Raw genomic sequence first — 14,147 nt, forward strand, 5'->3', positions numbered from 1 at the left:
TAATGACCAAAGCCTCGCGCCTGCCCTCAGTCAGCAACGATTCTGGACTTCACACACACCGGCCTGCGGCCCCAGCACAGTTCTCACGCGCTAATTCCTGGCCTTGCTGCTTCCAAACTCTCACCGCCAGCATTCTTTCGTAGCTTAATCCTATTTCACGTTACCTTCAGAAATCTCCCACCTTCCTCCTGCTTTATCTCAGACTGCAGCGCTCTCCGCAGTCAGGACCCGTTCCAAGAAGGGACAAGGGGCTCAGCACCACCCAGCACAGCAACGGGAGGTGCCTCCATGCTCTGTCCTGCTCCACGACTTCTGCCTGCAGCCACACACCATCCGCTGACACACAGACAGACACGTTTCTGAATTCCCAAGGAGAGGACCTGGAGAGCTCTCCTATCTAACGAGGAGCTGACTGACACTCAGGCTTACTGTGAAGGTTCCGTGTGTTCCCAGCATGCACCTTCACTGTGCGCGGAATTGTATTGGAAAACACACAGTATCTAAAGTTCCTGTGACTACCTTATAGCAGGCAACTATATTGCTTTAACGGATGAGATTGTAACAGTCCTCGTCTCAGTGGCACACGGCATACAAAAGAGACTTCTGAAGATCAGCAAGGGAACCATAACCAACTGCACCTGCAGCCAGCAGGGAAAAACATCTGTTCAGATCTCATCCTATCTGTGTAGCACCTGGACATGTACTGCTGGCAGCAGCTGACAAGCTGTCCCTCAGGGTGGTGTTTGACCTGACCTTTTTTTAGGGTTTTTAAACTGCCTGCTCATTTTACTCTCCAAAATTTCCCAAAAGCTTCTCAAACTCTGCCCTTGATAATTTCATATCACTTGACTTTAGCGCTGCCAAACAAGAACTGATAAAGGCTGTTCCACTCTACTAGCAAAAAGCAACAAGGCGCAGTTTTAAATCATGGAATATTGACTCATTTTATTAGTCACTTCATAATTTGTTTCAACCAAAAGACAGTACACACAGAAGTCTAATGCATTCCATGTAAGTGTTTACATCAGTTATGTAGCTCCTCACTCACCTAAGACTTAGCATTTAAGTTTTTCACATCTCAAAAATAGATTTGCAGAAGTTAGAATGCCACCAGGCTCCCTGCTCAATGGGCATGTTTTTATGTTTAATTTGGTCAGGAGTTGCTGCTCATTTGATCTTGTGGGTTTTTTTGTTTCTTTTTTTCCTGTTCACATTGTCAAGGAGGTGGGATGGTACTCTACGTAAGGGCAGTATTACAACGTAGGAAAAGGAACAAACAGGAACAGAGTAAAAGTCCAGAAGAAAGAAGCGCAGAAGGTCCTTCCACTACAGTCCCCAAACAGAAAATGAACATAGGAAGTACACCACCAGACCCACCCCCAACCCCCACCCTAAAGGAAAGCCATCTTTGCTGCCCCATCTTGCAGCCAGTATCAGTGCTGGTGGAAGGATGAAGGAAGTCACCTTTCCCAGCTGCTTCAGAGCCTATCCAACATACTGTATGGGTGGCAGTTCCCTCACCGCTATTGCTTCAAAATGCTGCTCAAGGCCACCCATCAAAAAAATGGACTAAATTAAACCTTAGGATCTTCCCATGCCTCCTCTCCCTTCTGGATCATTACAGCCCACTTTGTCCTTTCCTCAAAATTTATTTGCTTGGAAAATAAACAAACCAAAGGAGACAATTTCTCCAAGCTCCAGCCTGCAGAGCCCACATTATGAAGGTTAGCCACAAATTCTGTATCTTGCTCCTCTTATATCCTCTTTACACTGAAAGAAGAAAACCATTGACCAGACCTAAGTTGTTGCATTCCAGTGGAATAAAGGCTCACCTCGTCCCCAGAGTGCTTTCTGAGGCATTAAGTGAGTATTCTCCAGCATGACAAAGCAGCAGCATGAAGGTTGAAAGTACCTAGGGAAAGAAGCAATAGTATCTAGCATCGCAAATAAGGAAACATGTAACCTGGCCTTCTTTCTAGAGATAATGTTAGTACTCAATCTCTTAAGAAAGGAAGGTAGAGAGCTCCAAGGACAACAGGAACATTCAGCTGCAAAGTACTTTACGGCCAAGAGACGGTTTCAAGCTGAATGCCTTTCAGGTACACACACCATCTCCCTGAGCTTGACCCAGAAATACGACAGAGTATACTTTCCAAAACACAAAACACATATGTGTACAGGTGGCTGAAGGATCCAAGCATAGAGAAGGAATCTACCCTGAAAGCTTTCCAGAGACCAACAACAAAATCCACCTGCTCTATAGTACAAAAAACAAACGTAAAAGGGACAAGGTCAGTTGTTTGCAGCCATGCTGCAATAAACTGGCCAGGTGAGGGACCATGTACTTCTTTCTCCCCATCTAATCCTCTGGCAACAGTGCTCTTCTCAGCAAAAAGGAATGGGAAGCTGGAGGCGCACCACCTTTTAATACCACATACAATTCTGAGAAGAATGACACCTTAAGGGTTTTAAGGAACTAAGGCAAAAAACTTCCTGTTAGCTTGATACCTGGGACACCCTCAGAGCCCACTGGGGACTACATCCAAACACACTCACCACTATGGAGTTTGAGACAGTTGTGTCAAGTAGTCACAGCTGCAGTAAAAAGCAACAAAAGTAAATGCTCAGCATCCAGAAAAGGGCTTTGATTCAGCTGTTTTCTCCAAGACTGCCTGTATCATTATGGTTCCATCTGAAGCACTGCTAGCCAAACCAAGACACTGCAGTAACTCAGAATCAGCTTCAAAGAAGTCACACATCACTCTTGCTCGTTTTTAATAACTCTATAATGATGCCAGTCCCAACAGAATAATGAAACTCTTTGGTGAAGGCTCAACCCGGTCCTCTCAATAACGCAGCAAAAAAGCCTTCCAAGAGAAACTAAACTTATTCCACTGGACATATCAAAAATTAAAGTCAGTCCTACCTTATATTATCTACCGTGGTTAAAACCAAAGCAGACAGAACAACCTCTAGTGACCTCCCTTGCTATGGATTCAAGGGTAGAATAAGTCTTTGATTTTCCCTAAATACACTGTACACCATGCCTGCAATATTGCTAGCAATGACTGGAACTTAGTGTTAGTACTTTTGCAGACACAAAGGGCTGCCAGAGCACAAAATGATCACCATGTATTTACAGTCCTGCAACAGAAACAGAGCAGATGTGCCATTTGTTTCTTTTGAGAAAGCTTTGCAGCTGGGGTACCTTCAATTCACCAGCACGCTAACGAATGAAGACTTAAGGCCTATCTTTTCCTCTTTCTCTCTGAAGGGTGCTGAACACCTGAACAGTTTTGTCACTGTGCTTTATATATCCTATACATCACCTCCATGAAAATTCATGGAACTCTACTACCTCAACAACAGTTGACACTAGGAAGCATAACTGGATACAACTTTAAGCTCAGAAGAGTACCAAACCTAACATCTTTGGATTCAAATACTCCAATAATTGGCTTTTGTTCAAAAAAAAGTTTAGTTCCACTCTCCGTCTGCACCTTAACGAACAGATTTTTCTACAAGGATGAATTAAGTAACAAAATGGGAGAAGGTCTCTTTAAACCGCATGGTCTTTATTTCAGTGCCAATGTTACAGATACAACACAAATATCCCAGTCAGAAGTAAATCAAATGGAACCCAGGGAGTCTACAACAGGCTCTGGAAATTAAACCGGGGAGAAAGTCTGGAATAACTAAGAACAACTCTGCAGCATAGTCTCCGGTGCGTCTCCCAGCAGGCAACAGAGCTTTTGCTCAAAGACTGATCTACAAAATTGAATGTGTCTTTTCTTGCCATAAACCACAACTAAAGGCTTTGAAATCAACTGTGGTAGAAAACCAGCTGCTTCTTAGATCGCTACATCTCATACATCACCATACCTTCCGGGGAAGCTACAGAAGACTGAATCTCTATGGCTGCAGCCACTGATGGAAAGAAAGAAAATTCAAGTGTAAGGTCTTCATTTCCAAGTACAGCACCAACGCAATTTTAATCAGCCTCACCGGCACCTCTTTCCTGCACTGTCCCAGGTCTGCAGATGAAGTCCCAAGGCCTGACTTGCTCTTGGTAAGTATCACATAACTAAGAGGTGTGTGTATACAGTAATGCACTGAACAGGCCAAAAAAAGCCTCCAGTCCCTTTAGACATGGGGGATACAGTAAGAAAGAAGCAAGGTGACCTAAAATTCTCCAAGTTCCCATTATGAGCCCCAGATGAAAGTGCCTGAAAATAATCCAGCTAGTAACAATTGAAAACACAACTTGACCATCCCAGGGGAAAAAAAAAAAAAAAAGACAGCAGAAAGAAGGGGCAGTTGTTCACTTGCTGCAGAGACAGAAAGTTTCCCTGCAAGAAATTCCAGACTTCTCTTCCAACACCAGGCTGTTTTTTCTTTGGGGGTAGAGAGGCAGGGAAGGGAGGGAATGTTGCTTCTGGCTGTGAATGCATGTGTGAGGGAGTGCAGAGTAGCCTCCACAAGCCACCAGCCTCATCAGCAGAGGAGAGGAGATTAGTCTCAACAGATATGCTTCAAAGTCAGCAATCACTTCAGGAAAATTCCTCCTCATCAGCAGGTCTCATCTGTTCCCCATGCCCATGGTGCAGTTTAGGGGACTGCCAAGGATCACAACCTTCTTCCCAGAGTTCTTTTGATTGGGTGGGGTGAGAATAAGAATGGTGCCAGAGCCTCACTGCCAAGACTGAGGGGGGAAGTTGTTGACTTCTGCTAGATCCTGCATTGCTGAGCCCTTGTGATTATATGTCAACTTGATCCGCATACGTAGTTGTTGCTACAAGAGAAAAGGAAACAAACACAAATTCAGGTCTTCAACAAAGGTCAGCATATTTTCCAGCTTCCTGTCCCACATCCCCTGAGAAAACACAACACAGACCCTTCCTCACCACAAAAGCTTACAGGAAGTATGTGCAGAGTAAGCTATGACAACGCAGATAAATGCTTAATCTAGTAGGATGCTGCTTGCCCACTGTACTTCTCAGATCAAGTAAAAATTTTCTCAGAAAAACTATAGCACAGATTCTATTCATCTTTCTCTGGGCACTGGCCCTGCTCTCATCAACACTGAGGTCCTTAGATATAACAGTAACAGTCTTGCAATCACAATTAACCATGGAAGAAAGCAGGAGGCAGATCTGACTTTGCTACGCAGCACTTAGGCTTACATGGAGAAAGGTATTATTTCCTGTGCTGCTGACTCAGAGAAGCAGCAGTCTGGAAACTTGCATAGATCAGTAGCACTGGACAAAATAGCCCAAGAAAGACTAGAGATATCATCTCTAACAGTACTTCCTCCTTCTGTGGCTAAATGGCAGAACAGCTCAGACTGCCTTACACTGTTGCTTGGCTGCCACCCAGACACTAGGATGATCTTAATAATAGCCAGAGCACAGCATGCTTCACATTTTCTGTTCTCTTCACTGCTGCCCCCCTTCCCTCCCCCCTCCAAAGTCTACAGCAAAATGTGTAGAAAGGGTAATGAAAGAGAGGAAAGGAGGATACAGACAGCTCCAACCAGCCTCTCGCTAAAGAAGTTGTGTTTGGTACTGTTCTGGGTAACCAGCCATTGTACAGAGTGCACTGGCCACTGTCAGAGTATAACCTTGTTCACCTACTCTGAAGAGTTACTCTAAGATCTTTCAGTCTGCTCACCTTAACTCTCCCCATTTAGTTTCAGTCCAGCGTGACAGACCACAACCACATGAACAGTTTTTACAACACTGAAAAAAACACAGAGCTACCTCCTAAACAATAAAGTTGAGGTTGTTTCCTTCAGAATATTTGAGGTAACTGCAACTATCTCATGCATGGGACCCTCGCAAAGCTGAATCTGAGGTCAACAGCAATCTAAAGGACACTAAGCACTGAACACGTGAAGAGGCATAAAACAGTGGGAAACAGCAGAGGGCAGCAAAATACTAGCTCGCAGCTCTTTATTCTCAAGGATTCACGGAGATGGAAGTCCCCACAAGGATGCACATTTCAGCTTATGAGGCCCATATGAGAAGGATACATTCCAACTTCCTGCACTCCACAGGAAAGCTTCTAAATCCCTTATGTTTATAACTTTTAGAACCCACAGGGAAATTTATATCAGATTTGTATGAGACAGAATAATTACCCGCATGTCTTATAGAGCCTGAGAGGAGTACATTGGATAGAGACAAGGGGAGACCAGGGCAACTATGCACAGGAAGACAGTTATTTTGATGAAATCTTTGGCTAAGACTTAAGAATTTCATTTTTTAAACTTGCACACCAGTCTACTTAATGTCTAGAACAGCGAGTGATAAAGAAATAAATACGTCAGAAAAATGTCAATACTGTCCCAAAAATTGATAAAATTAAAATTATTTGCACTTTTCTATCTGATTCCACCTCACTGTTAAACCTCTTAAGGAGGACACGTGGGCCATATCCCTCTCTCCTCTCAAGTTTATTTTTATCCTCAGTCTCAGAAACTTACCTATGAAAGCTATAAAACAAACAGAATTATGATAAATAACAGCAAAATACTCTTCCCCTCAACTATTTGAAAATACACTCACAACATATTAAACAACATCACTTAAGAAAATGGACAATCTGGTTAAGATTATGGATTAAGCTATTTTTTGTTATCAACTTTCAAGAAATGCCCCCTGCAGACAGCGAGAAGGAACTTCAAATATATTGAAATCCAAAAAGCAAGCATCTTCCCATTTCACTCCTACACCAAAAAACACCAGGTTCTGCTCCTCTAGAAAGATCTAGAAACTTGTTTAACAACTATACTGATGCAACAAATATCCACAAAGTCAAGACTTTTTTAGAGTCTGCTTAGGAAGTACAAACAAACAGAAAGCCAAACCTTTGCCCAGAACCTCCTGTCTTTTACAAATTTTTCTCCAGAATATTTTCATAGCCCTAAACAAAAACATTCTCACTACAACACAATTTCCCACCACTAAACGCACAACTTCCAGGCAGTTCTCAGGATCACTCACCTTTTGTGGATTCAGGACTTTAATGACCTGTGTAATGGTCCCCGAGTTAAATGCAGGGATGACACTGCTGCTAGGAGACAGAAGCTGCAGTTGGAATGTCTGAAGAACAAAACGAAAGCAAGTTGATGCTTAATCAAGTACAAATATAAACTAATTGATTTATTTGCACTAAAAAAATTAAGTCCTGCCAGTACACAGACACAAGGAAGCAACCAGTTTTTCAATTCATGATCTGCAAAGAACAAAATATTTGCTGGCCCACCATCTTTCCACACAGAGATCCAGAAGGCACAAGTATGAGAGATGAGGGCTTACTGCGGTCTATCAAAATTAGCAGTGATGCACTGTTTCTATTTTGACTCTCAGGTGGAACAGCCAACACTGCTCAGCACATCTCTAACTTCAGGAGGCCCATTCTCTCCCTCATTCCTTCCTGTGGCAGGTAGGAAAATTCCAAACTAAAGGAAGAGTGTTAGTAAATTCCAGAAGTGAAACTCTGGAAAGTGAATATTTCCCACATTTCAACGCTTCAATCAAGTCCTGCTCTACTACAAACTAGTAGTACCCATCTTCATGTTTCGTGCTGCAGCTAACTCCAACAGGAGACAACTAAATGCTTTAAGGAGAATAGTTAATGATCGCTGTGTGGGAGCTCACTCCAAGTTTTACAAGCAGCTAATAGTTCCAAAGGGTTTTCTTTTTTCCATGTATTTATAGCTACAAAGAGTACAGTACATTTCTTAGACACTAAGAACAAAGAGAAAGGTTTGTCGTGGTTGCTGGTGTGGTGGTGGATTTTTTTTTGAACCAACATTTTCCTGGGCATAGTTTAGCAACCTTCTAAAATGGTGATTTTAAAATAAGATTTGATCAGAGCAGATCATTTTAGCCCATCCTCCATTCCATTTATGACTAAACTGAGCATGATGAGAACCTGTTAACAGCTCACCCACGCTGCATGTGTCTGTCTACATTAAAGCACTAATCAGGAAGTACTTGCAGCTGGCCCTCTACCTGTCACCGTAGTTGCCCTAAGTTGTTCTACCTTTGGTACTGCAGCTTGGAAAACAAAATCTGTCATATCCAGCTCTGTGCTGTTGGAGGCTTGTATTGTGATTACAGTGACACTGGGGTTGGTGTTTGACCTCTCAAAACTGAAGTCAATCTTCAGCCCGTTCTTGTTGTATGCAGTAATTGAAGGGATTCCTGTAGAAAGGAAAAAAGTAGCAGACTTGAGAATCTAGACATTGTTCTCAGCATCACAGAACTCATTTCCTTTACCCCAGAACACAAATTCTTCTGTAGATTAAACAACCTCCCCTCCTGCTCCAATGTGTGTGTCACACTTCACAATGAAATCTCCTTTCCGTTACTACCCCTTGTTTCCTCTTCTGCTGTGGCACCTTCAGCTAAGGTTTCAGATGTCCCTAACCTGCAGCAATATCATTGAAGAGAGGCTGTGATGACAGTCCATCAAGCAGGAATGGAGGCTGTGATATCTGGGGTGCAGGGGCAGATACTGGGGAACCTACAAGAAACGTTGGATAATTATTAGATTTTGCTGTCACAGAATGAAGGGTAATTACTCCTCCAACTCAACTGCTCAAATATCAATACATACTATTTCTATATATGAAGCTCTACACATAGCTATTTATGTTATGCCTCTTCTCAGCTTTTATTCAACAAGGTCTGGCTCCTCTTGAGCTAGCAGGCATTCAAACACAGTAATTTCTTGTATCTTATTCTCTCCGGAAATGCTGTGTTCCCAGCACAGAATGGGAAAATACTTAAGTCCCACTGTCTAAACATTGTCAATCTCTGATGCCATCCCCTGATGTCCACCTGTGTGCTAATACAGAGCCTGACAAGAAGAGTCATGAAGACAGGGACTTAATAGTGATGAACAAGCCAGCCCTCTCATCTTCAGCGCTCAACCTGACCCACCCCAGGAATGAGGTTACATAGACTTTCAAGAGATGAAGCCTACTCACCTGTTAGGTTGAGGTCTCCCAGTAGGTCAAGGAGCTCCCCACCAGCAGAGGCTGGCTTGCTTGTAGGTGCAGTGGGGATTACAGGTGTTATATCATTCCCCCCCAGCAAGTCCAGCAAATCATTTGCCTAATGAGAAAATAAAAGTTACATATTCATATTTCTGCTGATTCCCCCTTATATACAGGATGAATTTCACTTGCCCTCAGATTAAAGGCCAGAGCTGCTGACTAATTAGTAAGGTTCTTAGTTTGGCTATGGTTCCAAGAGATCAAGCCACCGCTTTCTTGGAACCACAGTGATAAGAGTGGGATGGAGCCTGAAGATACAAACAGGCCGGGGAACACATGGATTTATCCCATCATGCTGTATGGGAACTGCTGAGTCACGGCCTGAACCTCTGATTGATCACCTGAGGCGAGCCATGAGTCAGCCAGAGGAGCACAGGTGAAGGCAATTCACCTGTGCTGCTGGAAGGGTGGAGCCAGGCTCCACCCCTCCTAGATCTATTTAAGAGCTGGCTACCAGAGGGGAAGGATCTCTTCTGGAGATCACCTCTCTTGGTGTCTTCTGGTGAGCTCAGCCGAAGGGTAAGCTCTTCCACTTATTCTCTTTTGTGATCATTGTTTACTTTGCCTAATTCTCTTGATTATATTGTGATTATAGCATCTTGATTATACACATGCTCTTACATTCCCTACAATAACCTCTTCCACACATCTGTTCTTGGCACTAGAACCATCAGAGCAGAAATGTGACACAATTGATCACCAGGCCACAACTTACAACGAGGCAGGGACAGGAAGGGAGGTTGCCTCAGTTTACTGTTGAAAAGTCAGTGGCTAGCACTCTGAGCTGACAGGCAATGGAAACTTATGCTACATTAGTTTCCATTACCTGGCTACCAGGCTGCAATCCGGAGTGTGGAGGTTTGGTTTCCAGTACCGCTGTTTCTGTCTCTCCATTGGTCTGTACAATCTCTGTAGGGCCATTGGTGGTGACTTTCTCCATTACAGGCATTCTCTCAAGCAGGGCTGGCCTGAAAGAAGCTGACATAGTTATACTGTGCCATCTTCTTGGATCCCAATCCAAGCATTCAAAACATTCAAGAGAAGATATACACAGCGCAACCTGCCTCTTCCTTTCAGCTCCATTGCAAGGGCACTGTAAGACTACATGACAGCTGCAGGTGGTCAAAAATGATCCCTGACATATTGTGCCAGTGTATATATATTAAATGTCAGCTGACAGTCAAACAATACATCCTTATTTTCTTCTAGTACTGGACAGTTTTCACAGTGGAGCTAACAGATAACAAAGCAGATTAAATGACTGAGCAAACATGGATTAACTGCAGACACAGGACATCTGACTGCTCTGCTCCATACTCAGTTGGATCAGAAGGTCAGCTGATTGGCTGCAACAGGTAACAAAGTTGGAAAAACAAACCACCGTGCTCTCATAAGTCAAATTTAAGTTTCCAGAAAGTGTAAGCTTGGTCCTCAAGAGCACCCTCCTGAAAGCATACAGAAACTGAAGGAGAAGAGGCACAGGACACAGAATCCTGACTTCAACATAACAAAGAAAAAGCCATACAGAGAACACTAGCGTATAATGCAAGAAAAGCCATTACCCTCAAGGACCAGGCCTCAAAGCACTGCATGTAATGAGAATAAGTTACACCGCCAACATCTTTCAGGCTGAATGAGACTTGCAGTGCCAATAACCCCAACAATGGGCTTTCAGACTCTGTGATAGAATTACCTCAAGTTCAGAGCATAGCTTTGGAAAAAAAAGGTCAGTGGATCTCTGCACATTTATTCCAAAAGTGTTATAAGATGAGCTTGAACCTAACAACTGGTACGGTTAGCATGGCAAAAGCTACCTGCAGGCACTTGCTCAGCTAGCACATTTAAGATTCAACACCTAAATCACAGAATTGCTGATGCTGGGAAAGATCATCAAGTCCTACCACAAAGTGAAACAGCCAACTTCAAGCTCAAAATGGGAAAAGCGTTTTGTAAGGGCAAGCCTGTGATCTCAGAACACTTATCACAGGATATACTAAGTTCTTAAAACACTTCATAATAGATCAGGAAGGGATTGCAGTTCTTGTGTAATTTTACCAGAATCTCCAGATTAAGCTCTCTGTATGTACTATGCAGGAGATCAGGTAGGTTATTAGCCTTTTCGAACACCAAAACTCATCAGTACTTACCTCATGTGATCATATTTCTTGAATAGTGCATTATATTCCACTGCCCTCTGTTGTAGCTCCACATCAATGCTACTGCCGTAAATGGAAACTACCTTCTTAATGCGACTGGGGGGGAAATGAAAGGACAAAAAGAGAAAGAGCACATTGGGATTAGGAGCAAAGAGCAAGAAATTAGCATGCGTCATCCAGAAGACACTAACTGACCTACGATGAAGAGGCGCGCTGTGTAACTGATTTGAAATGGTAGTCACTGCTGCTTTCCTCGATTATCTGTGCAACATCACTTTTTCAACTGCTCCTGTTTCTCCTCAGCAGTCAGCAGGTGATCAATATATCACCACAAGGTATACCACACCGAAGCTCAATGACCCACAATCAAGCCATAATACAAAATAAGGCTATTTTTCTTCCCAACAAAACAAATAAAAACGGAAGGAATCCACTGAAAGTAAGGGTTTTCCCTCCCATTAATAAGTTTTCAAGCAAGGACATCATGACATAAATTGCCCACACAGCAGAGGACATCCGAAAACAGTATGAACTGGTGGAACTCTTTCAGCCTGCAAGCAATGAACTGTAAAAGCCAATAAGATGACTTGACAACAGAAACAGAATATGTCCAAAGAGTAGTTCTACTGAGGCAAACTGATGCCAGCATATTTGCAACAAAATCCTACGCAGAACATCAAGGAGAACTCACTTGACAGTGCAGGTGAACCTGGTGGAAAGCTTCATGATGGCAGTAAGAGCGTAGCCTCGTGTAACAGATGCAGACATATTAGATATCAGAACACTTTCTAAAATATCAAGAACTTCATCCTCTGTTACCTGAAAAGGTACAGAAAGGTTAGGCTTAGAGAGAAGCTCTGCAGCAAGCCTTCCATGGTAAAAAATTTATCTTGCTTAATGGGTACTTCCTACCTCCCCGGTAACTTTGTGAACAGGCAGCATGTATGCAGTATACGAAACAGACACATACAGATGGATGTCTTGCGATATTTTACTTTAAAATAAAGCTCCTGTTCCACATATTTAAATAAAGTTTATCAAAATATAGAGTTAAAATCCCAGTTGACACTGTGCAAGCTGGGTTAGAACCAAAAATCACATTACTCTGACTAGCGTAGCTGCATTCTTCAGAGACAAAGCTGGATATGTTTATGTAGTCCATGCCAGTAGCATGGAAAGGGGCTCACATTCCCAGGTTCACCTCTATCACAGACACCACTAACTGCTGCAAGCAATCCGCTCACATAGCCATCAAACAGATCCAGCCTCAGCCAAGTATACGCTGCACCTTCTCAGGCTGTACCTGTATTGGCTCCTCTTCTTCACACTGACCAGACACCAGAAGATCTCCATACTCCCCTATGCACCAGGAGGCCACTTGAACCAGTGGCTGCTATTGGAAGAATCAATAAACATAAAAATCAGACACCTCAGAGATAAATGCATTCCTGTACAAAAGCCATAAACCACTATTTTCCAGAGCCAGCGTACTCAAATTCTCTATAGCAAAAGAAACAGAGGTATTTCATTTGATCAAGAATTCCTTAAGAGAAAATTAAAAGAACAAGTCCATAAAGAATACATGCTCACACTGCAATCTGTCACTGGAACTAGACAGCATGATACTGACTTACCTTGATATGTTTAGCAAATATGTTTATTACAGTGTAGTAAGGAAACGTGTATTAGGTATTACCTGAGAGTAATCACCAAGGATGGCTTTGTAGAGTCTCTGCACAGTGTAGGCATGCATCTCCACACTGTTAGTTATCAGCTGGATCAGGTTGGGAACAGCATCATCACGAACATAACTTCCTGCCTGCAAGAACATTTATGTATTTGAGAAAAAAAGCAAACTGTTAGGTTTCATTATACAACTTCTCAGTAACACCCGACAACTGCTGACATCCTTCAAAGCCACATGACTCATACAGGTTTAAAAGAAAAAAAGAAAAATAAAAAAATCAACCTTATCATCCTCAAGTACTTTGTGACTGACTTTGAGCAAACTCAGATTTGCTGAAGTACAAAACAGCACATTCTCCCAAAGCACTCAGCTATACCCACAGAAAGTCATACCGTAGATAAAAAGAGGATAGGATATACACATAAAATAGTGTTCTATTTCTGTGCCACGTAAGAACGAGAACACTATAGAAAAACTTATCTGTTAAATGGAAGACTAAGACAAACTCTGAGGGTACAGAGCAGCTTTTTCATCACTTCTTCAAAACTAGGCTCTATGCCAAATCAGCACAGAAATTAGCACTAGCACTAAAGGAAAGATGTACGCTGCTCAACATTTTGTTTTGTTTGGACGCTCCCTCCAGCACTGAAAACATAACCACTCAAAAGAGAAATTAAATGAGCCCAACTAAGTCAATTAAGTGAAAATTCAGCAAGCCAAAACCAGGAGCTGACGCCATATAATTCTCCTAGGTCTGGTAAACTGGATTGGCTACTTACCTGTAAGAGTCTGCAATAGGCAGCCTTGTGAATGTAACTTTATAAATGGTTCTCCCTAGCAGTCGAAGGAATGAAGTTAACTTTTATTAAAGTGAGTCATATGAGAGCAACTCTCAAGGCCTACCAACTTCATATAGAAATCAATTCTATGTTCAGAGGAATGCGGGTTTCTCAGTTTCAAGTGCCACAATAGCACAGAAAGCAAGACTCACTTTTTAACTTTGCAAATGTAAACACTCATCCAAATAATGTACATCTCCTCCCTTGCCCTGCATCAGAGAACACACTGCCTACCCAAGTTACTAAGCCTTCTTCTCTCATTTGCTGAAACGCTACTCCAGTTCCAACCTCAACTGTGATGTCTGCAAAGAAATTCAGGTAGTAAAAAAAGTAACAGTCAGGTAGTAAAAAAAAAAAACAAAAAAAAAACCACAATCAGAAAGCTGCTGTACAGCTGT

General features: G+C 42.5%; 1 protein-coding gene across 2 annotated transcripts in view; it reads right to left on the minus strand.

Annotated features, from left to right (window-relative positions):
* Positions 1–4,690: 4,690 nt before the first annotated feature.
* AP1G1 (adaptor related protein complex 1 subunit gamma 1) overlaps positions 4,691–14,147 on the minus strand; it is a gene marked incomplete at both ends in the record, with an annotated part of 30,294 nt that continues 20,837 nt past the window's right edge. For both annotated transcript variants that reach the window (XM_079541541.1, XM_079541540.1), the window contains 10 exons: positions 4,691–4,792; positions 7,005–7,103; positions 8,050–8,210; positions 8,437–8,532; positions 8,999–9,125; positions 9,894–10,035; positions 11,215–11,319; positions 11,915–12,042; positions 12,527–12,616; positions 12,920–13,042. In XM_079541541.1, the coding sequence (XP_079397667.1) occupies positions 4,691–4,792; positions 7,005–7,103; positions 8,050–8,210; positions 8,437–8,532; positions 8,999–9,125; positions 9,894–10,035; positions 11,215–11,319; positions 11,915–12,042; positions 12,527–12,616; positions 12,920–13,042 (1,173 nt within the window). The remainder of the gene's footprint in view (positions 4,793–7,004; positions 7,104–8,049; positions 8,211–8,436; positions 8,533–8,998; positions 9,126–9,893; positions 10,036–11,214; positions 11,320–11,914; positions 12,043–12,526; positions 12,617–12,919; positions 13,043–14,147) is intronic.

The sequence above is a fragment of the Tetrao urogallus genome, assembly GCF_951394365.1.
Source record: "Tetrao urogallus genome assembly, chromosome: 12".
NCBI lineage: Eukaryota > Metazoa > Chordata > Aves > Galliformes > Phasianidae > Tetrao > Tetrao urogallus.